Source organism: Sylvia atricapilla, chromosome 20 (assembly GCF_009819655.1).
Source record: "Sylvia atricapilla isolate bSylAtr1 chromosome 20, bSylAtr1.pri, whole genome shotgun sequence".
NCBI classification, from domain to species: Eukaryota; Metazoa; Chordata; class Aves; order Passeriformes; family Sylviidae; genus Sylvia; species Sylvia atricapilla.
Genome location: NC_089159.1, coordinates 5,641,061 through 5,668,144, shown reverse-complemented (window position 1 = coordinate 5,668,144; position 27,084 = coordinate 5,641,061). Strand labels below are relative to the sequence as shown.

The window sequence follows — 27,084 nt, the reverse complement described above, 5'->3', positions numbered from 1 at the left end:
GGGAAGCGCCGGCCACGGGGCCGTGGCTTTGCAGAGGCTCTGCGGGTGCCTGGGGGTCCCAAAGTGTGCCAGGGTGATGCCTTGGGAAGGCTGAGCTGGAACACAGACTGGGCAGAGCCAGAGGATAAAGCAGATATTTATTACAAGCCTTGAGGAGACACCTTGGGCAGGACAAGAGCCTGGCCAGGGCTACACCTAAAATGGTCACGAAATGGTCACAAAATGGTCACAAAATGGACAGTCAGTCAGACTTCTATAAGTTTTGGTCCTTTTGCGTATTGGGGTTTGATTGTCCCATTCCAGCTGCAGGCTGTGAGGTCCCATCCTTGTTCCTCCCTCCAGCCCACCCTTGTTTGTGGTTTTGGGCTGAAAGTTGTCCTTGGTGTGCAGCAGGAGAAGGATTTGTTTTGTGTCCCTGCTGTGTGCAGAGCTGGGTGACACTGACTGTGAGCTCAGAGCTGCACCCCTGGGCAGCGCAGAGCCTGGAAATATGAAAGCTCAAGCTGAAGGGATCAGGGCAGGCTGCTGGCCTGGATCAGGGCACCAGAGGCCAGACCCTGCACCTGCAGGGACTCCGTGTCTCCGCAGGGCTTCCAGTAAGGAAATTGTTCTTTTGACCAATCACCAGCAAAAAGGGACAAATGTGAGACCCACAGTGACTTCTAGCTCAACACAACCTCACTCCCTCGTGCTTTTCCCTGTCCAAGCAGGAGTTGGTGTTACCAGTGGAGATGTGCAGTGGTTGTGGTGGTGGAGCAGGGTGAGAAGTGGCATTTGTGGCAAACCCAGGGAGAAGTTGGCATCTGTCTCCTGGCACTGGTTTTCTGCCAGCAGCAGTGGCTGGGGCTGTCCATGGCAGGGCTCCTGAGCTGGGCTATGCCACCTCCAGAGCTGCTCCACAGCCCTCTGATGTCTTAAGTTTGAGCTTTCATGCTTTTCAGAAACAAGGGTGGACTGCAGGGCGAAACAAGGCTGAGACCTCACAACCTGGAGCTGTAATTGGACAATTAAACCCCAAGATGCAAATGGACCAAAACTTTTAAAAGTGTAAGATCTTGTGGCCATTTGTCCATTTTTGTGACCATTTTGGGTGTAGCCCTGCTCAGGCTCTTGTCCTGCCCAAGGTGTATCCTTGAGGCCTTTCAATAAATATCTCCTTTATTCTCTGGCTCTGTGCAGTCTCTGTTCCAGCTCAGCCTTCCCAAGGCATTAGCCCTGTCACCCTCCCTGTCCCGTGGCTGAATTTACACCTCTCTAAGGGTTTCATTTCTGGCTGCAGCCTGCCTGTCACCTTCCCTCACCCCTGGCAGAATTTACACCAAAGAGTTTTGGTTTTGGCTGCAGCCTCTCAATGCTCAAGTTGTTGCAATAGCTGCTTGCCCACATCTTCATGAGCAGGATCATCTAATCCAATTTAATCTCTTCTGATTTTGCCCCAGAAAGCAAAACCCCCTCTGTCAGGGAGAGCATTAACAGTAGGAGGCAGAGGGAGGAGAGGATGCTGCTGGCACCTACAGGGATCAGCTCAGTGCAGATAAAATCTCCAGGAACGTGGAGAGTGACTGAGAAAGGGCAGTATTTGCAATGCCAGAGAGTAATTCCCAAACACCCCCCACTCTGCTGCACACCCAGACAGAACCAATGCCAAAATGACTCCTTCCTGCATTTTTTTTTTCTTTTTTCCAGCCTTTCCCTGATGCTGCCACCATGACTGTGCAAACCTCAGCTTCCCCTGGCCTGGCTGCTGACCCTGCCTTGGGCATGACTAATCCCTGACTGATTCAAGGGAAAAGTCCAAGTGCCCAAAATGCTGAGCCATGGCAGTGCCTGCTGCTGCCAGCCCTGTGTCCTGTCCAGAAAAGCTCCTCAGCCACCAGGTCCTGCCTGGTGTGACCATCTGTGGGACAGAGGTGGGAATGGGTGCAAATCATCTCCTGGAGCTGCTCAGGCAGTGCTGATCTGGCCTTGGGGTGGTGGAAGAACAGCTCCAGATGTTCCAGCTGTTCCAGCTCTTTCTCCAGCTCCCAACTTTCAGCTCGTCCTGTTTCAGCCACTCTCTGCACAGGGGCTACAAAGGAATAAATTAATAAATCCTTTGGGTTTAACCATAACCAAGATCTCCATCTGTGGTGGTTCAGGAAGGTTTGGAAAATTCACCTGCTGTAAATGTTCCTGCCTGCCACGTGTCCCTGGATCCACAAAGGCAGAAGGAAGGGACTCAATTCCTCAGAGTAATGCACTGCATGAGTTTATTCTGTTTTTCTGCCCTACTGATTGCAGAGACGCCAAGAGGTTTTCTCTAGAGCTCAAAGCATCCTCTGTGTGCAGAGGAATCCCAAGTTCAGGGCCAGTCAGTGGATTTCTTTTTGTGTTTTCATGGAGTTTTTTTGTGTTTCCATGAAGTTTTTTGTGTTTCCATGAAGTTTTTTGTGTTTTCATGGAGTTTTTTTGTGTTTCCATGAAGTTTTTTGTGTTTCTATGAAGTTTTTTTGTGTTTTCATGTCCCTCTCTGCCTGTAAACCCCACATGTCCTACAGAGATGTCCCCACACCTCTGCCCTCCAGCCACCCCTGGAATTCTGGCACCTCTCCTGCCCTCACCTGGGCCAGCTCTGTTTGTGCCTGCGGGAGAAGTGGGGACAGGCAGGATAAAGGAAACCAGGAATTGCTGTCTGGGTTAACCACAGGAAGGAGATCCTGAGCTGTCCAAATCCTGGGCTGGGATTTTTTTATGGAGAGAGCCAGGGATGAGCTGAGTTTGGCTTGGTGGGTGCCCAAACAGAGGGAAAAGGAGCAGGATGGGTGAGAGAGCAGCACTGGGGAACAACAAACACCAGGAGCTTGGTGAGGAATATCCCACAGCCAGAAACCCCTGGAAACTGAGACCAGGGCACTGCAGGCACTGCATTTTCCAGAGGATGAGTTGTCATCTAGCAGGAAAATCTCACAATTAATAGATTATTTCTGATGGAAAGGGCAAAAACCCCACATTTCCTCTTTGCTGCAGAAGCGACTGGCCAAGCTTTCAGTTCTCCATTCAGCTGAGGGCCGGATGGGACTTCTGACTGGATGCTGATGAAATACTTTCCATTGTGACTGGAATCGGGGATATTGCGGAGAATTGCACAAAAGTGCAGCTCAGCAGGAGCAGGGAGCCTGGTGTTTAATTCTGTTCAAGGAATTAGATACAAGGAACTGATACAAAGGGAAAGTAAGGAAATGACTCGTGGTTTTGTTTCTCCTGCCAGGGAAGAGCTCCGTGAGCAGGTGACGTTTGGGTCCAGCAGAGGAACACAAATTTGATGAGACAAAGGGAAAGAGAAAGTTCAGCTTTACAAGTGCAGATTTCAAAAACTAAAGGAAGAAAAAGCCCATTAGTTAGGGAGGGGAGTAAAGAGCCAAAGATGCAGCTTCTGTTTGGCTTGTCTGGTTATCGTCGAGTATTCAGCACCACCAAAATTTTATGCACCCAGGAGAGAAAAGACAATGAAAAAGGAAGGAAGAGGCAGCTGAGGCAGGTGCAGCCAAGACAAAAAGGCTACAAAGATCCCCATGAATTCCTCCTGAGCCAGGCTGTGGCCACCTCACACCAGCACAAATTCACGGGGAGTGGGAGAGCAAACGTGGCACTGGGCTGGCATAATCTGATTATTTTGGCACTGCCTTGCATGGGTACCCCAAAGAAAAGGAGGGAATTAAGGGAATTAAATAAAGGAAATTAGGTCTAAGACCCCCTCAGCCCCTGAGACTGTCAGAGGGACCATCCCTGAGTGAGGGTAGGACAAGGGGGAGCAGCCAGGAGCAGCAGGGACAGTGTGGGGCCAGAGCAGACCCCAAATTTGCTCAGTCCCGGGGTGAGGAACCTCTCCCTTAGGGCCCAGAAATAAGGGACAAGAGGAGAATCACAGGATATTCTTGAGCTGGAAGGGCTCCACGAGGATAAACAAGGCCAGCTGCTGACCCTGAGGCAGAGGGGAGCTCTGGGCACCGCTTTCAGGAGAGGGGCTCCAAGCTTTGCAGCGCCAAAGCGATCAAAGCAACTTCTGCCTTCCCCAGGCTCCAGCCCAAGGCAGAAATGAAAGAAATGAAAGTCAGTGCCAGCACCTCGATCCCGTGCAAGGGCAGAGGAAGCCACTGGGGTTATGCAACATCCCTCTGGGAAATGACACTCATTGATAAAAATTATGCAAAGGGGTCCTTGGTTCCTCGAGGAGGACACAGGGCAGGCTCATGAGCTGTCCCTCAGCCTCGTGTGTGTGGTTTTGTGGGAGAAATTCTGCATTCAAAGCACAGTTCCTACACCAGGCCCCGCTGGTGGATTTGTAATTCAGATTTCCAAATGTTCCTTCCCTCTCTGAGGATCCTATGGTAAAACCCTCAGCCCAGGACAGGTTATCTGTGGTTCTGCATCAGAGTGGCTTTTGCACCGGACTGAGAGGAAGAATGGTGAGGAAAAGAACAACCTCTCCCAGGCAGGAGGCTGCAGCACACCTGGCACTCCAGAAAATCCCGAAGGGTTTAGTGGGGGATTCTGTCCAGCCACACGTGCCTGCCACCCTCCTGCCCCTCAGCACTGCAAGGGCCACAGGGACACTGAGCTGGTGGCCCTCAGCCCCAGCCTTGGCAATCTGGTGATGCCTTCAGCTTGAGCTTTCATATTTCCAGGCTCTGTGCTGCCCAGGGGTGCAGCTCTGAGCTCACAGTCAGTGTCACCCAGCTCTGCACACAGCAGGGACACAAAACAAATCCTTCTCCTGCTGCACACCAAGGACAACTTTCAGCCCCAAAGCACAACCAAGGGTGGGCTGGAGGGAGGAACAAGGATGGGACCTCACAGCCTGGAGCTGGAATGGGACAATTCAACCCCAATATGCAAATGGACCAAAACTTATAGAAGTGTGAGACCTCGTGACCAGGCAGCCATTTTGTGACCATTTTGTGACTATTTTGTGTCCATTTTGTGACCATTTTTGGTTCACCTTGGGTGTAGCCCTGGTCAGGCTCTTGTCCTGCCCAAGATGGATCCTTAAAAGCCCTTTAATAAATATCTCCTTTATTCTCTGGCTCTGCCCAGTGTCTGTTCCAGGTCAGCCTTCTCAAGGCACCACTGCCATCTCCAAGTCATCGATGTTTTCATCATCTGGCACCTCTGTGTGGGCTCTGTCTCTGAGTCAGAATGCTCGGGGTGATTGTGGCATTTGGAGCAGGATCCCCACTCCTGGAGATGTGACACAGAGATGTGTCACTTGGGGATGTGGGTTTGCTGCTGGGTTAATGGGTGGACTTGACCTTCAAGGCCTTTTTCTTAATGTTTCTGTGATTCGGAGAAGCAATTCCTCCTCTATCCTTCACACATCCCAATATTCTGCTGAGTTCTGGGATTTCCAGCATCAAAGAGCAGCAAGAAAAGTCTTGTTGATTCTCATTTTCTCTGCAGAAATGCTTTGATTAAGAATTGCAGTTACACCATCCTAGGCAAGAATATTCCTTCCAGCCCCAGACCAGTTCCAGGGGATACAGTCCTGTGGGCATTGTGGCAGATTAATTGGCCCAAGGTCACTGATTTGTCCAAAAAAATGCTCCAAATAGGGGCAGATAAATGGCAACAAACCTGGCAATGTGCATAAAGGTTTAAGAGCGAGGCACGTCCTAACTCCTCAAAAAGATCATTCAAATGAGTCACAAACCAAGAGGGAAGTGGACAATGCAGATTATTCTGGAGAAACTGGCTGCCCATGGCTTGGTGTCCTGTTTGGGTGACGAACTGCCCGGGTGCTGGGGAAGGGAGTGACAGCCAGCTGGGGCTGTTACCAGCAGTGTTCCCCGGGGACAGAGCCAACCCAACCCCTAAACACCCTCAGACACCCCAGTGGGGATCTTCCTCCCGTTGCCATCCCCATCCCACGGGCAGGGGCTGTGTCACCTTGGAGGGGAGCCGGGCCCTTTGGGCTTCCCTCTCCTCCCAGGGGCTCCTGGACTATTCCTGGGAAGGCTGAGCCTGGATGTGACCCGGGGTTGACACCTCACTGCAGCTGCAGGTGAACAGAAGGAAGTTTACTGAGTCCACGTGGGGATGTGCAGAGCAGGGGAGGGGACGGAGCCAGCTCCGTAAATCAACGAGTGACACCAAAATACACAAGGAATTGGGGGATACGAATAAATAGAGCTTTTGGGGAAGGCAGCTTCATGTGGAGGTGCTGTTTGACTCCTTCTTCCTCAGGTACTCCTGGAACCATTTCTTCCGTGGGTCCACACAGACCAACCCCCGCTCCAGCTTCACCCTTGGGGGCAAAAGAATATCCCGAGTCAGCCAGGGAGGGGAGGATCCCACCAGGGAATCCTGCAGCCTCCTGACCCCCACTTTCCCTGCAAGTGCTGACTCTTGGGCTGATGGCAGCAGAAATGGGGTGATTGAGCAGGGAAGGAGGTGAGAGCGAAGAGGCAGCTTAGGACAGCCCCAGCCACAGCACCCTGTGCACATTGGCTCAGGTTGATCCCCAGGTTTTTGGGGAGTGCCCAGGAGCAGAGCAGCTGGTGGGGAAGGAGGGTGAGGGAGATGAGGATGGGGTGGCGGGGAGGAAGGCTGGGTGGGAGCTGGGGTTACTCACAGAACAGCCTTGTGGGTGCAGGTGGAAGGTGTGTACTTGTAGCCCTGGATCTTGGCCTCTGGGATTTTCTTGTGGAGGAACATATCCTGGGAGCAGCAGTTGCTTCTGTGGCTCTGGACTGAAAGCAGCAGGGAGGGCTCAGTGCTCTCCCTCATCCCACAGAAGGAACATCTTGCAGCCCCAGAGGTGATGCTCTGCTCCAGGGTAGGAGCCCCCCGTTTCCCTGCCTGTGGAGCTCCCCAGCTGGGATTCTGGGGCCCAACCAACCCTTTTTTTACTCATTTTGAACAAATCCTGTACCAGCCCCATGCTCAGGTAGTTGGTGATGACAGCCCCACAACCCCATCAAGAGCTGAACTCTCCTCCCCAGCCCCAAATCAGAATCAGAACCAGAATCAGAACCAGAATCACTGGGTTGGAAGAGGCCTCCAGGATCATCAAATCCAACCCAGCCCTAACCTCAACTAAACCCGAGCACCAAGTGCCACACCCAGTCTTTTCTTAAACACATCCAGGACTCCACCACCTCCCTGGGTAGACCATTCCAATACTTTATTACCCTTTCTGTAAAAAACTTTTTCCTGATATCCAACCTATATTTCCCTTGGTGCAGCTGAGACTGTGTCCTCTCATTGCTGCCTGGAGAAAGAGACCAACCCCACTTGAGCACAGGCACCTTTCAGGGAGTTGTAGAGTGATAAGGTCACCTCTGAGTCTCCTTTTCTCCAGGATAAACAACCCCAGCTCCCTCAGCCCTTCCTCACAGGGTTTGTGCTCCAAGCCCTTCACCAGCCTCGTGGCCTCCTCTGGATGTGCTCAAATCCCACCAGAGGAGGAGCTGGGACACCTCAGAGGGGAAAATCTCCCTGTTGGTACTTACAGGACATCCCCTGGCCTCCAATCCAGGCAGCTGCCAGCAGCAGGACGAGCAGAGCCAAGGAGATCTTCATGTCCAACCCGAGGCTCTGTCAGCACCAGCAGCTCTGATTGCACCAAGATCTGCCTGCCCCGCTGCCTGCAGCCCTGTGTGATTTATAACAGCCCCTGCCAGGCTTTCCATGACAGCTCCCCGTGGAAAGAACCCCTTGGATCTCTCCATAAAGGGCAGGTGTTGGGGGGAAATTCCCTCTGGCAGCCCCCTTGGCCGCCGTGACACCCGAGGGCTGCTGGAAAGCGTGGGAGCGGCCGGTGCTGCTGGGGCTGGCAGTCTATTTTGGGTTGGGTTGTGGTCAGCAGCAAACAGCACAGGGTGATGCTCATCCTTGTGAGTTCCTGTGCAAAAATCACCTCTTGGTGGTGGCTGTGAGGTGTCTGCTTGCTCTGGGGTGGGTGGTTTGGTGGTGGCTGGGTTTGTCCCTGAGTGTTTCTCCATCACCTGTTGCTGGTTGCTCATCCTGGTGGCTCTGCCACTGTCACAGCACCTGCCACCTTTCTTGGTGGCATCTTGGCATTTTGGGCTGTCTCAGGCATCCCTGAGATCCTTCTCTAATGGAATTTGGGCTGTTAATTAAGATGGTGGGTGAGGAGCAGAGGAAGCTCCCTCCTCCTGGGCATGTTGTCCCTGTAGTTCTTCCCCAAAGGCCTCATGGATTTGGTTTGGCCCCGTTCACCCCTGGACATCCTCACAGAGGCCTGGCTGAGGCTCCAGCTCTTCCTGGCTCCGTGCTGATCCCAGCACCTGGGCAGGAAAGGACCTGCCCATTCCCAAGACACTCGCACAGACAGATGTTTGCATGTGGGAACCACGTTTAATTCTGTTCGGTGTCTACAAAAAAGCAATAGTGGAGCTGCTCCCCCTCCACCCCCCACCTGCTGCAGCCTCTCCGTGGACCACAGAGGGTCTGGACACTCCATCCTGGTGGGTTTGCCTTCAGGGAAGTGGTGAGGGTCATCGTGATGGGGAGGACGTCCCTTGTGAGTTGCTCCATCCGAAAGCGTCCCCTCCGCCTGGGAGGAGTCCCTGCTGTCCCCAGCCACCCCGCTAGCTGGGGATGGAGAAGGAGCTGACCTGGAAGCTCTGCTGGTACCTCTTGACCCACGCCCTGCTGGCCTGGGTGCAGATCTCCTTCCCGTTCCTCACCCTGAAGCTGGGGCACAGAGAGGCTGGGGTCAGTGGGGAACCCAGCACTGAGCTCCTGGGGGGCTTCGGGCACAGGGGATGGGGACTGCACCCCCCAAAGCAAGGCAAGGGCTGTGGCAGGATCCAGGGGGGGATTTGGGGTACTCACATCACAGCCTGGTGTGGGCACTCGGGGCTGGTGGGGTAACAGGACACCACGTTGTCCCTCTTGATCCTTCTCGTCTGGAAGTTGAAGCAGCACTTGTCGGGCATGGCTGGAGCTCCTGGGGGACAGCACAAGACTGGCTCAGCCTGGAGACCCCCAATCCCTCCTCAGTCCTCCTGCCATGGCAATGGCAGCTCCTTGGGGGATCCCCCTGCATGAAGCAAACCCGACCCCACAGCCCTGGGTTCTGTCCCTGTCCCCCAGTCCTGGGTTCTGTCCTTGTCCCCACATCTCTGGGTTCTGTCCCTGTCCCCACATCTCTGGGTTTTGTCCCTGTCCCCACATCTCTGGGTTCTGTCCCTTTCCCCCAGTCTTGGGTTCTGTCCTTGTCCCCACATCTCTGGGTTCTGTCCCTGTCCCCACAGCCCTGGGTTCTGTCCCTGTCCCCACATCTCTGGGTTCTGTCCCTTTCCCCCAGTCTTGGGTTCTGTCCCTGTCCCCACATCTCTGGGTTCTGTCCCCACATCTCTGGGTTCTGTCCCTGTCCCCACAGCCGTGGGTTCTGTCCCTGTCCCCACACCCCTGGGTTCTGTCCCTGTCCCCCACCCTGGGGTCAGGGCAATGCTCACTCTGAGCCAGGCTGTGCCAGCACAGCGTGGAGAGGATGAGGAGGGCACAGACCACCCCGGTTGCTGTCCCCATGCCGGGCTGTGGCTGTGGCTGAGCCGTCTGTGCCGGGGCCAGGCTGCCTCGGCTGCTTTTATGGGGGAGCTTCCCCCAGGGCCAGGGGGAGGGCCTGGTCCCCTGCCACGTCCCAAAGCACAGAGGGTAAGTGATACTCATCCCCTCATCCCCTCTCCAGCCCTGGGAAAGAAAAAATGTGCTCCCAGGCCGCGCTTCTGGCACCGACGGGCTTGGGATTTTTGCTGAGCCTCTGGCATTAGGGCTGATGGACAGGCTGTTCCCAAAGTTTGGCTCTGCACACTGGTTCCCTGGGCAGGCTGTGTCCAGGCCTCGTGCAAGGAGCCCCAGGGTAGGTGAGAGGGTTTGGAGATGTCCTTTGGGTGGGTCACAGCACCCTGCAGGATGTCCCATGGGCCAGGTCCTCTCCCTGCCCTGTACTTTTCTCTGGTTTTGGGGACCACCAAAGCCAAAAACCCTTTTAGCTGCCCCCCAAAACCAGCCAGAGAGAGAACAAACCTCTAGAGGATAACCACAAATCACAGACAAACAGCTCCTGCTCGGTTGCATCAGGCACATGGACTCCTCTGAGCAGGTTTCGGGGGTGTTTGGGGCCAGGGGGAGGACAGGCAGGTGGCTCCACTTCCCCGAGCTCGGTGCCAAAGCATCAGCTCATGTTCTTGGCCGTGCAGGGCTGGGAAAGGCAGGGGCCAGCGAGGGGCTTCCCTGGTGGATTGTGCCTGGCTGCAGCTGTCAAAAATTTCCCCTCTCCCTCAATCCCTGCAAATCCCAGGGCGCTCCCCAGCTGCCGGCAGCTGGCGGGCGGTGGGAAGCAGCGGGGAGAGGCGGGGGCTGTGCTGGAGGGGCTGGGAACGGCACCGAGGGCACCCTGGGGTGCTCAGCCCTGCCTCGGGGTGCTGTTCCTGGAAGGGACCGGTCCCGATGGGAACGGGGAGCGCCTCCGCTCGCCCCTCTCCAGAGGCGTTTCGCAGAAATCAGCCCGCCCTCGCTCGGGATGCGCGGAGGTGCCGGGTCAGGGAGGTTGTGTGTGTCTGGCGGAGCTGAGCACTTCTTGTCATCACCCAAATTTCCCAATGAATCCCTCCTCGGGGAGCAGAGATGTCTCCGGCTCTGCTCCTGGCTCGCTTTTCCCTGACTGGATCCGTCTTTTCCCTCGTCCCTTTTCCGCCGCGGTGCTCCTGGTGCGGCCGGGGCCAGCGCGGCTCTCTAAGGATAGAAAATATCTCCTGGAAAAACTAAAGGAAGGAAAACAAACCAGCTTTTACCGGTCTGGGAAAACCCTTTTTAAAGACTCAGAGAGGAAATACTGGGATGCAGCAGGAAGGAAGGCCAGGAATGACATTCCCAGCTCATGTTTGGTGCAGAGCTGGGGACATGGGCCAATCCGTGGGCACAGTGACCGCTCTGGGGTGGCCCACGAGTCCTCTGATCCCATAAACTATCTGGAAAATCCCTTTCCCCTCCCTCTCTCCCCCTGTTTCATGGGGGGCTCGGTGCCTGCGCTCCCAGCAGTGGCTCCAGGCTTGGAAAACGGGACAGATCCCGCTCCTGCCCGGGGGAGGTGACAAACCCGGGCACTGCCACAGCCACCGGCCCCGCAAACAGCGGTCATTGCCACCCCAGAGTATCTGCAGGCTCCAAAGCTCCCGCTCCTGGGTGGGACTGGGATGTGCTGGGGGACGCTGCAGTCCCGAGCAGGTATTCCTGATGGAAATCAGAGTATTCCTAACAAATCAGAGTGTTCCTGACAAATCAGAGTGTTCCTGAAAAATCAGAGTATTCCTGGGGAAATCCGAACCGGGAATGCCGGCGCTGGACACCGCCCCGCGCTCCCAACCAGCCCCAAAACCGGGACAACCCCCCAGCCGGGACAGCCCGGGGGACACACCGGGACACACCGGGGGGACACACTGGGACACACCGGGACAGCCCGGGACAGCCCGGGGGACACACTGGGACACTCCGGGACAGCCCGGGACAGCCCGGGACATACCGGGACAGCCCGGGACAGCCCGGGAATGCCGCTCCCCCCCGGGGCAGAGCTGTTTGTGCAGCCGACGCTTTACGATGCTGCATTTCCCTCGCAGCCGATCAATACCCCGGGGGCTGCCAACGCCACGGCCGGGAGCGAGGCCGCTTTGCCAGGTCAGGGCTGCTTCTAACGAGGATTTTCATTTCTTCTTCTCCCTTTGATCTCTTCTCCCCCCCTTTGTTTGATCTCTTTTTCTCCCTTTTCAGGCGTGGTCGGCTCAGCTTTTCCGTCGCCCGGCCGGGGCTGACGCTGGGGTAACCACTGAATTCACACCCCGTTCGTGCCGTTTCCTTTTTCAAAAGCCCTTGTCCGGCCCCAGCCCCCCAGGACTTCCCCAGCTGCTGCAGAGATGGTTTCTGTCACGGCTAGGTCACCCAAAAAAGAAAGGTCACCCGAAGAAAGTGTCCCCTTTGCCACCCACATCCCTGCAGAGCCCAGCTGGATTCTGCCCCCAAAAAGCAGTGGGGATGTTTTGGGGTGTATTTTTTTTTCTGTCCAAGGCGTTTTCTGGCACCCAGCTGCCCTGGGACTCCTTCCTTCTTCGGAATTAAGACGGAATGAGTGCTGCCCTCCTGTTCCAGCAGAAGTTTCACCAGAAAAACCCCGGCTAAATCCGTCTTGATCCTGTGGGAGGAATCCTGAGCATGCCACAGATGCTGGAAGAAGCTGGTCCTGGCTTGGACCAGCCCATGTCACCTCACCTACCTAATTCAGGCTCAGGGAAAGATTGGGAGCGATGGTTCCACCGGTGGGAAGTGGAAACACCGCGAAAAACACGGCATTGTGTGGTTTTGGTGTAAAGCTCTGGGGGTTTGGGCTCCTCCGCTGGTTTTGGGATGTCCCCACACCCCAGACGGAGAGCAGCCCCAAAGGGAAGGCGCTGGAGCCCAGAGCTGTGGTGGGGAGCCCAGAGAGGTGCAAAGTTCCCATTTGGGATGACAATCCCTGTCCCCATCCCCTGAGGGTGGGGGTTTTGGGGTTGTCCCCTTGTCCCTGAGCGTTTCATCCTCTCTCAGCTGTCCCGAGCTGAACTCTCCCCCTTTCCAAGACGCATCTCCGAGTGCTCATGACTCATTTCCCGTGTCCTTTGGCCCCCGGTATCCTGGCTGCCCCCGCGCGGGGACGGCCCCGGCCCAGGGCTGAATTCACACCGAGCTCCTCTGCCGGAGATTGCCACAGGGGCTGGGCTGCTGCAGCTGGGCCAGCTCTTCCCAGCCCTGAGCTTTGAAAACCCCGAACCTGGAACTCAAAGAGACCCAAAGCCTCCTCTGACTCCTGAGCTGCACCCTGATTTCATCCCAATTCCCGATCTTCATCCCAATTCCTGATCCTCATCCCAATTCCTGATCTTCACCCCAATTCCTGATCTTCATCGCAATTCCCGATCTTCACCCCAATTCCCGATCTTCACCCCGATTCCTGATCTTCAGCCCGATTCCTGATTTTCATCCCAATTCCCGATCTTCACCCCAATTCCTGATCTGCTCCTCGATTCCCGCAGTTTCTACTTCCCTCATGATTTCCCAGCACCCTGAAAGGCACAGAACAAGAAAAACAAGGATAAATCCCAAAGCGGCCAGGAAGATGCCTGTAAAAACCTTTTGCACCCAGGCGCTGGGATCAAAATTAATAAAAAAAAAGTCCACGCTGGATGACCTGCTGGGCTCGCTGGATTTTCCCCAGGCTCCAGCCCCAGTGCCCGTGGGATGAAGGGAGGTGGGGATGGGTGACAGCATCACCGGGATTTGGGGAATTCTGTTTCCCCCCTCCCCGAGCTGGTTCCCAGCGGTGTTTTCCCGGCTATCAGCAGCTCCGATCGGTCTTTGTGGCCTCGGTGACCTTTTTTTTTTTTTTTTTTTTTTTTTTTTTTTTTTTTTTTTTTTTTTTTTTTTTTTTTTTTCACACGTATTTTCTGCCACCGGCTGCCCAGGGGTGGAAAAGACACCCCGGGGGAGATGAATTCATTTCCTCCAGCCCCGGGTGTTTCCCTCGAGAATCCTTCCCCTGGCATCACTCCCCGCAGGTGGGATGGGTGGAGCCCACGCGGCAGAGTCCCGGCGTGGATTCTCCTTCCCTCGTTTTGGAAATCCCCCTAAAATCCTTCCACAAACATTTCCTGGGCTGGCTGTGGGGGAAGGACCTTCCTGAGGGGTTTGGCGCAGGGAAAAATCCAAGTGGGAAGCGTTGGAATGGGACAGCTCAAAGGGGATGGTGGAGGTGGGGATGATGATGGGGGTGAAGATGAGGATGAAGATGGGGATGAGGAACGGGATGAAGATGGGAATGATTGGGATGATGATGGAGATGAAGATGAAAGTGAAGATGGGGATGAAGATAGGGATGAGGAAGGGGATGATGGGGTGAAGATGGGGATGATGATGGTAATGATGATGGGAATGATGAGGGTGAAGATGAGGAGGAAGATGGGGATGAAGATGAGAGTGAAGCTGGGGGTGAAGATGGGAAGGAAGATGAGGATGATGATGGGGGTGAGACCTGGGTCCCTCTGCCATTTTTGGGACCTCACATCTTGCTGGGGGTTCCTGGCAGCGGCCAAACCCCGAGGTGGGTGAGGCGCCAGCCCGGGGCGGGCACGGAGCAGGGTTTGGGACAGCGGAGGAATTTCTGCATCCCAACACTCCCTGGATGTTGTTTTCCCTGCGTTTGGCACAAGGTGTCAGTGCTGCCCCGCGAACGGCTCTCGGTGCTGTTCAGCGCACGGCCTGGCCGGGACACGGCGCTCCTTGGGGGGGTCCCAAACCGGGGTGCAGCACCCCGGGGTCCGGACGTGCCCCCCGAGCCCGCGGGGACCCCACCGGGGCTTCTCCCCGCTGGAGACACACCGAGAGCAGCGGGATGCTCGACCTCCCCTCTGGAGGCACCACCAGGCTCCCAGACACCTCCAGAGCCACGGGAATCATCCGGGGAGATCCGGGGGCAGAGAGGGTACAGAGGGAAGAGAAGCTGCGGATGAAAGAACCCAAAGCCTCTCTGTGGCAATGGGGAGAAAAAAAAACCCCACAAAACCCTCAAAAGAGTGTTGACAAATCTGGAGGCTTCTGGGACCTTGGGTGACCAGGAAAATAACACATCAAAAGACCCCACGTCTGCCTGAAGACAGATAAAAACTCCGAGCCAAGTGTTCTATGAATATTTAACTACCATCAATATTTAATTAGCAGATAGAGGGAGATTAAGAGCAGAGGGATCCATTCCCTCCCCTGTGCTCCAGCCCCGCTCTCGGGGCGCTGGGGGGGCTCTTGGTGCTTGTGGGGGGCCTGGAGCCACACTCGGCGCCAAAATCGGGCTGCAGGGACCCCAAATGAAGGGTGGGAGCCCCCCAAAAGGGGAGGTTTTGCTCTCCAAGCCCTGCTCTGGGAGAGAACTCTTGCATGACCTGGGGGTTGCAAATCCAAACCAGCCATCCAAGGAAATGACTGGAAGTCATTTTTGGGAGATTCAGGATGCTCCAGAAAAGCAGCTTTGCCCATCAGAGCCCTCATGCTTTGATGAACTGGCGGCTGAAGAGCTGGAGAATGCAGAGGGTGGGGCAGGATCCACGCTGCAGCTTTTCCAGGGGGCAGGGAGAGCTTTGTGGGATCGTGGTGCTGCTGGAAGAGCTCACTTTGGGATGCTCTGTGGGGCTGACCTCGGTCTGGGGAGCTGGAGGTGACTTCTCTTACTCTGGACCCACCCAGGTCCATCCTGAATCCATCCAGCTCCATGGATTCATCCTGCTCTGGATCGATTATCAATTATCCAGCTCCACCCTGGGTTTGTCCTGCTCTGGATCCATCCAGGTCCATCCTGGATCCATCCTGCTCTGGAGCCATCCAGGTCCATATTTTTCCCTTTTTGGTCCCCAAATCCCCCTCCTGGCCCGGTGCCTGGGAGCCCCTGCGGCTCTGGGCCACAGCCAGCGGGACAGGGCGGTGCCAGGCTGTCCCCAAGTGTCCCCCAGCTGCCCCCAGCCCGTCCCTCCCCCGGCAGCTCCCCGCTAATGCTTTGCCCGCGGTGTTTAAGCCATATGGGGCCGAGTGTCTAATCCACCATGAATCCCTAATGACTAATCCTTTTAGGTGCCAGCAGCGGCTGCGGGGTGGCGGCAGGGGAGGGCAGGGACACTCCGTGTGCCGCTGTGTGAGCCCTCCTGCGTGTCCCCGTTGTCCCCTGAGCGGGGGGACATCCCTGCAGCCCCCTGTGCTGGGAGCTCATCCCGGGGTAGAGGATCAAGGGTGGAGGGATTTCTCCTGGCCCTCATCTCTCTAAACCAGCTCAGCCCGGGTTTAGAGCCTTCCTCTCCCGTGTTTTTAGGGGATTTCGCTCTCTGAGAGCTGCCTTGGCTGGAGGGGCAGTGAAAGCTGAGCCGGGGTGGGTTTTCTCTGTTCTGAGGTCAGGACCTGAGGACTGAGGGACAGGAATGTCCCAACACCTCTGCACTTCCCTCCAAACGCCCCAAAAACTCTTCCCAAAGCCCTTCCGAGCCAAACCATCGCTCGTGGGAGAGAAACAGTCCCTGGGGGTCCCCATGAGGGTGTCAGGCCCAGGTTTGGGGTGAGGATGTGGGGTTGGCGTGGTCCTGGGGTCCCTCGGTGCTGTCACCTCCTCCTGCCCCTGGGGACATCCCGGTGGCTTTTCCCTCCCGGCTGCTTCTCCAGCATCTCCCGGGCTGTGGCTGCAGCCCAGAAGGGACATTCCGGCCCTGCTGGAACCTGCTGGAGCTCTGTCACCAGCCCAGGCTGGGCTTTATTTCCCCTTTCGCTTTTGGTAGATTTGATTTTGGCTTTGATGGAAACGTGACGCTGTTGTGCACAACGGCACAGACTCCGAGCTTCAGAAGGCTGAAAGTGATTCTTTTATTTTTGGGATGTGTCTTCTTTATGTGCTGTTTTACACAGGCCAAGCTGATTGGTGGCCAAAAGGTAAAATTTCCAATCGCATTGGTCAGACCAGAGGGACATCAAGAAGAAGTCCCTCCTAGGAGAAGGAATGAAAAACAAAGTTTATAGTTTACAAAATCACTTTTCTTGTTTATAAAAAAAAAAAAAAAAAAAAAAAAAAAAAATTAAAAAAAAAAAAAGAGTTTTAGAGGATCAAAACATCTCAGACACAAAACCAAAACTACAGAAATGGATTTAATTTTTTTAATTTTATTTTTTTTATTTTATTTTTTTAATTTTATTTTTTTTTATTTTCTTTTTTTCCTGCCACAGCACCCAGAGCAGCACCAAACCTGAGCAGTGGGAACGAGCCTGAATTTCCTTCCCAGTCAATCCAACCAACCCCAAACCTCCTGGAACCACCCCCCGCACCCCATCCCCCGCAGGAGCCCGGAGGGGACGGGCATTTCTCGGGGTCACTGGGGTATAAAATCGCTCCTGGTTCGGGGAGGGGCCCGGGGTTGGCTTTGCAGGACCTGCCGAGCCCTGCCCGGATCTGGGCCATCCACCACCACTCGAGACTTTTAACGCCCCGAGCAACGGCGTGTTCTGCTGATGAGTTCTTTCTGCTCCAGTAATTACAGTGAGGAATTTGTCAGAACGAGCTCTCTCGAAAGCCTTCCTGTCTTGTTCTGATTTTACCTGGAGTGTAAAAAGTCATTAGTACAGTGAAACAGAGGGCTGGGCTCGGGAGCTGAGCCGGCCACAGAGCGCGGCACGCTCCATGTGCACCAAAAAAAAATATTATAAATAAATTAAATGACTGGTTTTCCCTTCTCCCCAGATGGAGTTTTCCTTGATTGGAATTAGCAGGATGAGGAGGAGAAGGTGGGCTGGGCACGGCGGGATGTGCAGGATGCTTTGTCTTTCTCCGCCGCTCCCCTCTGTCCTCCTCATTGGGGACAATTCTGGTTTCACCTTCTTGCAGCAGCTTCTCTGGAGCCTGTGCTGCTCCCTGGAGAACAAATCCAGCGGAAAACTCAGCGGGTTGATGTCCTGGATCGCCCGGGGCTGCCAGTGAGCCCAGCGTGGGGAAAACCCCTCCTGATCCTGAAAATAGCAGCCAGTCGTGGTTCCAAACCCTTCGGGCTCGGCTTTTCAGGGATATGAACAGATGTCAGCGAGAGGCTGGGGAGCTCAGCCTTGAAATGAGCCAGGAGGGAAAAAAAGAAAAAAAAATCATATCAATAGCACAAAATAAGAAAGGAAAATAAAAAAAGGAATTGGAGATGGGAGGAGTCGTGGAGTGGGTGTCAGCACTTTCCCTACCTTCGCCAGCCCTCCGGGAAGGTGTTAAAAAAAGTTGTTTATTTTTATTTTTTTAAACTTTCCAGCCGAAAAATAATCAAAATTTAGCAAAATGTCAATGGGGTGAAGAGGATTTCTCGTGCAGAGCTCTCCTCCATCTCCCTCCGCGGCACCACGTCCACTCCTGATGCTGCTCCGTCCCTGCTCTGCCTCAAAACTGGGGGGAGCTTCCACCCCCCCAAAACGGCTTTTGGGGTTTTTATCTTTCGTTAATAGGTTTGAAAAAAAAGGAGACATTTCTGTTTTGGGCCCTAATCAAAGCACTTTGGGTTGTATTTAGTTAAATGATAACTTTGAGGGCTGAAAGGAAGGGATTTGAGGGGAGACTTGAATTTCAGGGTATTTCCAGTGTCCCTGAGGGTAACTTGGGCCTGGAGAAGGGATTTGGGGACAAAGCCTCTCCCTCTGCCAATGTGGAACCCAAACTGTCAGATTTCCTCTCTCTGTATTTCAGGAGCTACTCGGCCAAGTTCCATCGAGCTTGGGAATGGTTTTGGTGCCTTCAAATCTGGTTTTAGAGCCCAGAAATCCCTGGGATTAAGAGAACATTCCCTGGAGGCTCCCAGGTGCCAGGCTGGTGGTTTGGGTGCTTAGCTGGGTAACTGGGGAGTGATTTTAATTTTTTTTTTTTTATTAATTTGATTAATCCACAGGCACAACAAACCCCGAATTCTCCTTTCCCACTTCCTTCCTTGAGGATTTTTGGGGGGGCCAGGACCCGTTTTCCCCCTTTGCTGCAGCCCACACACCCCGAACTGCCCAGCCATTTGCAGCACCCCTGTTAAATATCGATTATTCCCTCTGGGGACGCGATCCCATCGGTAAATGTTGATTAATCCCTCTAATTAGCAATGCGATCCCCCGTTTCTTGCGCATCCCGGGGTAAATGGCCGGGGAATGAGATTAGGGGCTGGGAGGAGCCCTGCCGGAGAGCCTTAACTGGCAATTCCCAGCACAAGGCAGGGCAATAATTCAATATCCTCGGGGCGCTGCCGCCGTGCCGGAGTCAGGCTCGGGCAGGGGAGGCTCCAGAGGGATCCTCGAGCCCGTCAGCGCCACGGTTGGGCTGCAAAGGGGTAATTAGGAGCGTTAATTGGGAGATTTGGGGGAGCTGCGGGGATGGGAAGGGGCTGCTGGTTTCCCTTTCAGCCCCAGGCTCCCCTGTCACTGCTGCTGGGTGTCCCCAAAATCCACCTGAAAATCCCCCGTGCTCGAGCCTGGCTGTCACCCCGGGGCCATTTGGGGTGTCACCCTGGAGATATTTTGGATGCCTGGCTGTCACTCCGGGGCCATTTGAGATTTTGGGGTTCCTGGCTGTTACTCCGGGGCCATTTGGGATTTTGGGGTGCCTAGCTGTGACGTGAGGTAATTTTGGATTTTGGGGTGTCCCCCCAGGGATATTTGGGGCTCCTGGCTGTCACCCTGAGGTAATTGGGGATTTTGGGTTGTCTGGCTGTCACCCCGGGGCCATTTGGGATATTTAGGGTTGCCTGGCTGTCACCCCGGGGCCATTTGGGGTGTTTGGGGTATCTGGGGTGCCAGCCGAGCTCCCTGGCTCCAGGGCTGGGCAGGAGCAGCTCACCCCCAGCTCCAGGTTTTATTTTGCTGAAATCCCTGCAGCTCGGGCTTGGCAGGAGGGAACCAGACACCGGTTCAAGGTCAAGCTCCAGCAGCTTTGGCCAAAAAGCAGGAAAATAACCCCAAATTGGGCCATTCAGAGCATCCGAGCCCGCGGTCCCGGGGGGGATTTTCTTTCCTGTCTTTGCCCAAAGCCAGGGCCGGGATCCAGCTGCGGCCACGGAGGAGCTGCCGCCCCTCACCCTGAGTCCCACGGCTCTGGCTCAGCTCTCGCCTGCATTTTCCGAGCCCTTTTCCCGTCGTTTTGGCCATTTCCCCACTCTGGATGCTCCCGTTCCCCCGCTCCACCGCCACGACGAGGAGGAGCTGAGGAGCCCTCAGGAATTTCCCGCAGTTTTGTCCCAAAAAGAGGGATAAAGATCCCCTTGGCAGGCACAGAACCAGGAATTCTGCCCAGAGCAAAGGGAATTAACTTTTTTTTTTTTTTTTTTTTTTCTTGAATCTCCGGAGGGATTCACCCATCCCAATCCTGTGCCCACAAATCCTCCCCAATGCATCCCATTCACCCGATCATTGGTTTTCCTGGGATTCTCCTCCTTCCCATCCCTTTCCCAGATCCTTCAGCACCTCAGGATGAAGCAGCAGTGAAGGCAAAAGCGGCTGGAAAATGCTTTTAAGGACCCTAAAAACACTTGGAATCCTCACATTTTTTCTTTTCCTCAGGAATAAATTTGGGATATTACCAAAAATCCGTTGCCATCAAAAGCTGCTGATAAAACTCCAATCCACTGGCTCTGGAAAATCCCTGCCAGGAATTTCTCCCTGTGTGGATCTTCTCTGCCATCCCTCACCTGGGCAGCTGCTCTGGAATCCGATGGTTTGGCCATTCCACAGGGTTGGGCTTGGAATTTGTGGGATTTTGGTCTATTTTTGGCTGATTGGCTTTGAATTTGTGGGATTTTGGTCTCTTCCGGGGGGTTGGTTTGGAATTTGTGGGATTTTGGTCTCTTCCAGGGAGTTTGGCTTAGAATTTACAGGATTTCGTTCTGTTCCAGGGATTTGGTTTTGAATTTCTGGAATTTTGGTCTATTTTGGGATGTTTGGCTTTGAATTTGTGGTGTTTTGGTCTCTTCCAGGGGCTTTAGCTTTGAATTTACAGGATTTTGGTCTCTTCCAGAGGGTTTTCCATGGAAATGACAGCCTGGATGTTTGGGGGGATATCCTGAGGGCACATATTGGTCAGGGCACTTTGTCACCAATCCCAGTGGTTTTATTGGTAACACGAAATCCCAAATCAGTGCTGCTCCCCCCCAAAATTCACCTTCAGGCTGAGCTGGGAGCAGGGAAATGGGAGAGGAAGAACTGGGAAATGGGAGAGGAAGACCCTTCTGGAAACGCCCCAAAATCCAAACCCCTTTTGACCGAGCAGGAGAGGTGACAAAGGACACTCTGAACGTCGGTGACAGCGCCTCATTCTTTTTGCAGAGCCCTCAAAGGCTGTTGGACTTTACAAATCCCCATCCCAAACTGGAGAAACACAAGGATGGGGGACCCCTGAGGTGAGGATGAGGCTGAGGAAGGATGGGATCACCCAGCAGATGCTTCCCCCTGCTCCCAGAGGCTCTAAAAGGGTTGGACACATCAGGAAATTCTCTCCCCACAGCCAGCCCCATTAGCAGGTCGATGTAAAGGATCGATCAGACCCTCACCAGAGCCCCTGGGGGCTTTAATGGAGCTGTGCCCACCTGTAGCCAAACCCCGAGTCATTTCTGTCCACACCCCGCCAAGGGCAGGGGAGTTTTGCCGAAAAACCTGAGAGAAATCACTGCTAGAAACCTCAAACAGCAGAACCGGCCAGAAAACCCCAATCCTTCCCTGAGACAGCCCAACCATTATCCCACTGGAGAATCCTCCCTCTCTCCTGGCTGTTCCCCACCTTTCCCTTGTGTGGACTTTCTGAAGGCTTTATTTTTATATATAATTTTATTTTATTTCAAACAGCTGCTGCCTATTGAGCGAGGAAACGATGTTGCAGGAGGCTCTTTTGACCCCGCTGCTATAATTATTCCGGACTCCAGCACTGGCTGCGCTTCAAATGCAATTTTCCCCGACGCCTCCCAGTCCTGCCGGTGGCTCCTGCCCGTCGGATCGGGGCTGGCCTCTGATCCCGAAGGCTCCGGGCAGGTGATGGGGGATGCAGGGACTCTGCAAGGATTTCCCGGCAGGTTTTACCTCCCAGGCGCACCCTGTGAAGGGAGGTTTTCCTGCTTGTTTCAGGGATATTTTGGGCGAGTCCTGTTGCCATTCTCTGGTCCCGATGAAAAAAATAAAAACAAAACCCAAGGAGCCAAACCCATCCTCTGCTCCCAATTCCGCCTTTTCCATCCCCCAAATCCCCCATCCCTGACACTCGGGGTCTGCCCCCTAAATCCCCAGCCCGAAGGAGTTTTGCCCAGGACCAGCTGGGAAGATGCTCGTTGCTAAACGAGCTCCTGAAAAATTCATGTTCCTAAATGCTCCTTGCCGGGGGGAGAAGTTCCGCCGGTCCGGGAGGGACGGGAACAGCCCGAATCCCAGCTGGGCTGGCTAATGGCAGGAAGGATTGTGCTGGCTGCCGCTCCAGCCGGGATGCCCCGGCAGCCCCTGGCCATTACGGGATGCCCATTAGGCTGACCCAGCTGCTCCAGCAGCTGCTCCCGTTGTTTTCCCGCTGGACGCGGCAGCCGGGCGGGCGCTGGGATGGAGCTCGGAGCTCTGGGATCAAAGCCAAGCTTTGCTTTTTCCTCCCGAGTCTGGTGGGTACTGCCCCCTCTGCCCGGGGGGAGGGATTTGGGATGGGTTTGATCCCTCTGCCAGTCCCGGCGGGGAGATTCCCTCGGGGATGTGTTAAAATCCCCTGGGAGGAGGCGTCGAGGGAGAATGGGGACCCCTGTCCTGGTGTTTGGGTTTGGGAGGTGCTCGGGTGGGGTTTGGGGTGCAGCAGAGTGCCCAGGGTGTGTCCTGTGGGTGACGTGGTGGTGGGACCTCAGAGTGGCCAGGCACAAACTGATCCCAGTGCACCCCAAAACACCAGATCAGGCTGTGGAATGGATAAAACTGATCCCAGTGCGCCCCAAAACACCAGATCAATTTGTGGGATGGAGCAAACTGATCCCAGTGCACACCAAAACACCAGATCAGGCTGTGAGATGGAGAAAACTACCTCAAAAAGCCAGATCATGCTGTGGGGTGCTCAACTGCCTCTGTCCCAGATGGAAATCCCCTGTTGGGACGGATCCAGGGAAGGGGGAAAGGGGCTCTGGAACCCCTGGAATGGGGATCCCCAGCTGGAAAGGTGACAGTGCCCGTGGGGAGAGAGGGGACAGGAGAGGAGGGAGGGATGGATGGATGGATGGATGGATGGATGGATGGATGGATGGATGGGATGCAGTGAGCACAGAGCCAGCAGCCAATCCCAATTTCTGATGCAATTCCCACCCTGGAGGAGCCCAGCCCTTCCCAGGGAAAGAACTCCAGGACGCTGAGCTTGGTGCAAACCCCCTGAGCACACCTCACAGAACATCCCAGTGCCCTTCCCCTCGCCCTGCAAACCCCCAGCTCCACCTCTCCCCTGCCCAGGATTTCCTGGAATCTGCTCAAGCCCGGAATATCCTAGTTGGGGAGTTGGGGGAAGTGGAAAGGGGCTGGTCAGGAGCTCTTTGGTGTCCTGAGGGGCCACCAGGGCTGTCCCCTGTGGTGACCTCGTCCCCAAAGCACCAGTAAGGGCTCTTGATCCTAAAAACCTCTGGAAAATCTGCCTGGAGGAGCCAAGTGAGGAGGAAACTGGGAAACCAAAGCAAATGGAGAGTGCTCTGAGGTGCTTTTCCCTCGCTGTGTTCCCATCTGGGCCAGAGGGAAGGGGTGGGGATGGTGTGGAAAGGGCAGTGGGGACAGGTGAGGTGTCCCTTGATGCTCCCTCCTGCCTGCTCCCCACCTGCTCAGGGCTGGAAAAGAAGGAATTCTCCCATTTTTATGTGTTCATATATTTGGGATCCTGCCCTCACGGCAACTCAGCGTCAAAATGGGCTTTGGTTAAGGCAGAACCTTAAACAAAAAGTTTTTGGGTTTTATCAAACAAACAAAACCCAAAAGCTTTTGGGTTTTATCGACATCTGCTGGGCCTTGCTCGGTTCAAGAGCCTGATTTAGGTGCTGCAAATGCCCTCAGCCCCTCCAAAATGAGGATAAAATAACGGGCTGGTCTTCACCGTGCTGCAAATCCTCCCTCAAAATGAGGATAAAAGGATGTTCTGGTCCTCACCCCACTGCTCCCAACCCCAAACACCCACGGCCAGCCCAGCCCTGATTTCAGAGGTGCTGCTTCTGAATTCATCCAGTGCTTAAATCCAACTCCAAACCTCCACAATTTTTTTTTCTTTTTAAAACCCCCCAAACAAACAGCAAGCCAAGGAGAGGAACTCTCTTGTTGGCCTCTCTGGCTGCCAAGATAACCAACCCTCCTAACGAGCCGCTGTAATTAGGTGCTTTGATTCCCTGGTGCTGGAGGAAGGGGGTGTGCAGCAATTCCCTGGATTTCGAGAGTGTTGGGACGCTCTGTTTCCATCAGGGAGTTCTGGATCCACACAAAACCCAGCCCAGCCTCTGGACACGGGGATTTAAATATTGGGGAATCCAAATTTATTTTTTCCCTCCTAAAAGTAGAGATCAAATCAGAACTGGAGAAATTTCCCCATGGGCTTAAAATTTTTTTGGAAGGAAAAGGGGAATCCTGCCAGTGCTGCTCTGTTGAGATGTTCTCCTCTGAGACCTCCCCCCTCCAACTTTGATAATATTAACTTGTTAAATCAGCTGAAATATGAAATTCCTCCGTTACGCCCCCAAATGAATATTTTAATCGGATGTAAAAGTCGAGGCAGGGACGAATCAGAGCAGTAAAACCGAAATGAAACATTTTTATCCCGCAGGAAGGAGCGGCTTCGGCGCCACTGCTTTGCTTCTTCCTTCCGCTCCTTTTATGGGGCCTATTAAAATATTCATTTTAATATTATAAATATTGCATTCCCTACCTAATGTGCCTTTGCACTCTTCGGGGCACCCAAAAGTCAGATTTGCTGGGATGTGCTCAGGACCCGCAGCAGCTCAGGAGTCAAATATTTCAGTATTTCAGCCCGTTTTTCTGTTTGTTTTGTGGTTTTTTTGTGTTTCCCACCCATTTTCCTGGGAGGATGGAGAACCGTGGGACCAATGACAGAGCCACGGATCCACAGAACAATCCATGAATCCAGCTGCATAATTAATTCCAATAAAAGGCTTTTTTCCCCCTTTCTTTCCCCCCACCCTCATCTCCTCAGCAATAATCACATAAAATGAATTTATGGCAATTACGAGGTTTCTCTCTTTCTGTCGTTATCAGAGCCATGGAAGGAGAGGCTGAGGATACAAATGGATTTTGGGCAGTGCTCTGGAAGGGAGGGAATGGAGATGTATTTTTAATCACGTTCCAGGATCAGCTCCCACCCAGGATTAGCTGTGGGGCTGGGATGCTTCAGCCACCACCAAGGAACTTCCCTGCCTGAATTATTGGAAAATAACGGGAAAACCTTGGAGTGAGGCTTTCACTCTCCTGGCCTGGCCCCAGGCGCGGTTTGGATTCATTCTTTCTCGTTTATAGGGGATTTATCTTCGCTGGAGGGTCCTGGGGGGTGAAAAATAACAACTGCAGGTGCAAAGCATCCCAAAAATGGGCTTTGGGATGTGTTTTATGTGTTTTCCTGTTGGTGCAGCCGGAGGAGGAGAGGTTTGAACGCCAGGAGCTCTCTGCTCTTCATCCCAGCAAACCCTTGGGAGCAGCAGAGCTGGAGGGAGGCTGCGCGTGCCTCAGTTTCCCCAGGGAAAAGGAAAAAGTGTCACCTCCGCGGGTCCCCTGGCAGCAGCGACACCTCCGGAGCGGCTCCCACAGGGATTATTGTCCCGGGTGATCATTGCGCTGTTATCCCGGGCTTAGGGCAGGTGAAACTCGGGCCGGGGATTAGCGGCGCTGCTCTCTGCCCGACCTGGCACCGGCTCCGCGGGATTTGGCGCCCACAGCCCGGATTTATCCACGTGGGAAGCGCCTCCAGCCTGTCAAACCCTGCTCCGTGCAGGGGCTGTGCCCGTGGGGTGTTGGTGGTGTTTTTTTGGGCAGTGGAGCCAATGGGGTGGAGATGCCCAGTGGTGATTTGGGAAGCCAGATCCTGCCTGGACATCCCTCAGTGGGGTTTTTTTTTGGGATAACTCCTTGGAAAATCCATGCAAAAGGTGCTGGGTCCCCACAAAGACACGCGGGGCCTTGTTCTGGGACGGAATTTTGCCCTTTTTCTGCCTCAGCCCCTGCTGAAGTATGGGGATTTACCTCCGGCACATCCCCCTGGCTTTGCTCCTCATGGAACGACTGATCCCAGCCCAGCTCCTGCCCACCCCAGCTCCCGCCAGCGCCGGAGTCATAAATAAAATCCAGCTGGGGTAAAAATACTCCTTTCTGGAACGGCTGAAAAAAAAAATCTCCCGGCGGTGATGCCAAGAACCTGCCAGAGGCGCCGCGGGAGCGCAGGAGGGATTGCACCCAAACATCCCTCTTTAAAAGCCCTCATCCATCAGCGGGAACAGGAGCCCAAGGCGGGCAGGGATGGGCCGCGGTCGTGCCATCATCCCCACGCTCGTCCCCGTTTCCCAGTGCTCGTTTTGGAGTGGGGAAACTGAGGTTTTGATGGGGAGGAGGAAATGTTGGGCTGGGAAATCACGCGCCTCTCATCCAAGGCGGGGTGATCCCTGGGGATTGGGCCCGGGGCTCAGCCCTCCCCTCCTGAAACCATCGGCAGATTGGTTTATAAATCATGGGATTTTTATGGAAATCCCGACCAGCGCCTGGGAGGTGGCGGGGCCGTTCCTGCGGAATTCCGGGTGGAAGGTTCGAGGCACCATCCCATCTCCTTCCTCTTCCTCACCCCGGTGCTGCCATTCCTCGGCCTTGTTCCCAAAGCTCTCCCAGCAGCACCCAAAGGTGCTGGGGACCCTCGGGGGGGGTGGATCCATCCTCCTCCTCAGCCCTGCCGCCTCTTCCCGGGGGCATCTCCAGCTCCTGTCACTGCTCAAGGTCAGTGCCATTAATTGCCGTGAATTATCTGGGCGTTAATGGAGATGTCTTGTGCTCTTCCACGGCGAGCGAGGCTGCCAGGAGGAGCGTGCTGGCCGAGCTTTCCTGGGAAAGGGAGACGGGGGGATGGAGGGAGGCACAGCAGGGGGAGAGGAGGCACCCGGGCTCGGTGTGGGCAGGAAAACCCAGCCAGCCGCGGTGAGAATGGGGCCTCAGCCCCCAAATGCTCTCACATTCCCGGTGGGTAGTTGAGGGGAGCGTGGCATTCCCAAAATCCCAACAAACCGGGATGGAGGAATCGCTCCCCAGCCGTGCTGGAAGCACCTCCAGGTCCTGCAGGAGCCGGTCCCGGGATGTGCCGAGGTGTGTAGGGCACCAGGGAGGGAAGGGGTGACTGATCCCCCACCCCAGGGGGGGCACAGGGGGTCCCCAACACCCCACAGCCCCCAGGGACGGGGTGACAAAGCTGCTGTCCCCCGGGTGGCACAGAGGTGACACAGGTGTGGCACAGGGTGGCCGGGAGTGCCCAAACCCTGTGGCTGCTCCTCTCCTCGCTCACCC

General features: G+C 54.8%; 3 protein-coding genes across 3 annotated transcripts in view; 1 reads left to right on the top strand and 2 right to left on the bottom strand.

Moving 5' to 3' along the window:
* Positions 1-6,183: 6,183 nt before the first annotated feature.
* LOC136370315 (C-C motif chemokine 7-like) lies at positions 6,184-7,587 on the bottom strand. The gene is made up of 3 exons (XM_066333690.1): positions 7,488-7,587; positions 6,608-6,725; positions 6,184-6,280 (listed from the first exon to the last, which is right to left on the bottom strand). The coding sequence occupies exons 1-3, from the start codon at positions 7,555-7,557 to the stop codon at positions 6,184-6,186; spliced, it is 285 nt and encodes a 94-aa protein (XP_066189787.1). The 5' UTR covers positions 7,558-7,587.
* A 734-nt stretch (positions 7,588-8,321) lies between these two features.
* Positions 8,322-9,554, bottom strand: LOC136370064 (C-C motif chemokine 4-like). Its single transcript, XM_066333272.1, has 3 exons — positions 9,462-9,554; positions 8,836-8,950; positions 8,322-8,694 (listed from the first exon to the last, which is right to left on the bottom strand). Exons 1-3 carry the CDS (start codon positions 9,532-9,534, stop codon positions 8,589-8,591), a joined length of 294 nt encoding a protein of 97 aa, XP_066189369.1. The 5' UTR covers positions 9,535-9,554; the 3' UTR covers positions 8,322-8,588.
* Positions 9,555-13,755: 4,201 nt separating this feature from the next.
* Positions 13,756-27,084, top strand: part of LOC136370320 (transmembrane protein 132E-like) — a 29,272-nt gene continuing 15,943 nt past the window's right edge. The window contains exon 1 of the mRNA XM_066333694.1: positions 13,756-14,055. Coding sequence (XP_066189791.1) covers positions 13,756-14,055 — 300 coding nt within the window. The remainder of the gene's footprint in view (positions 14,056-27,084) is intronic.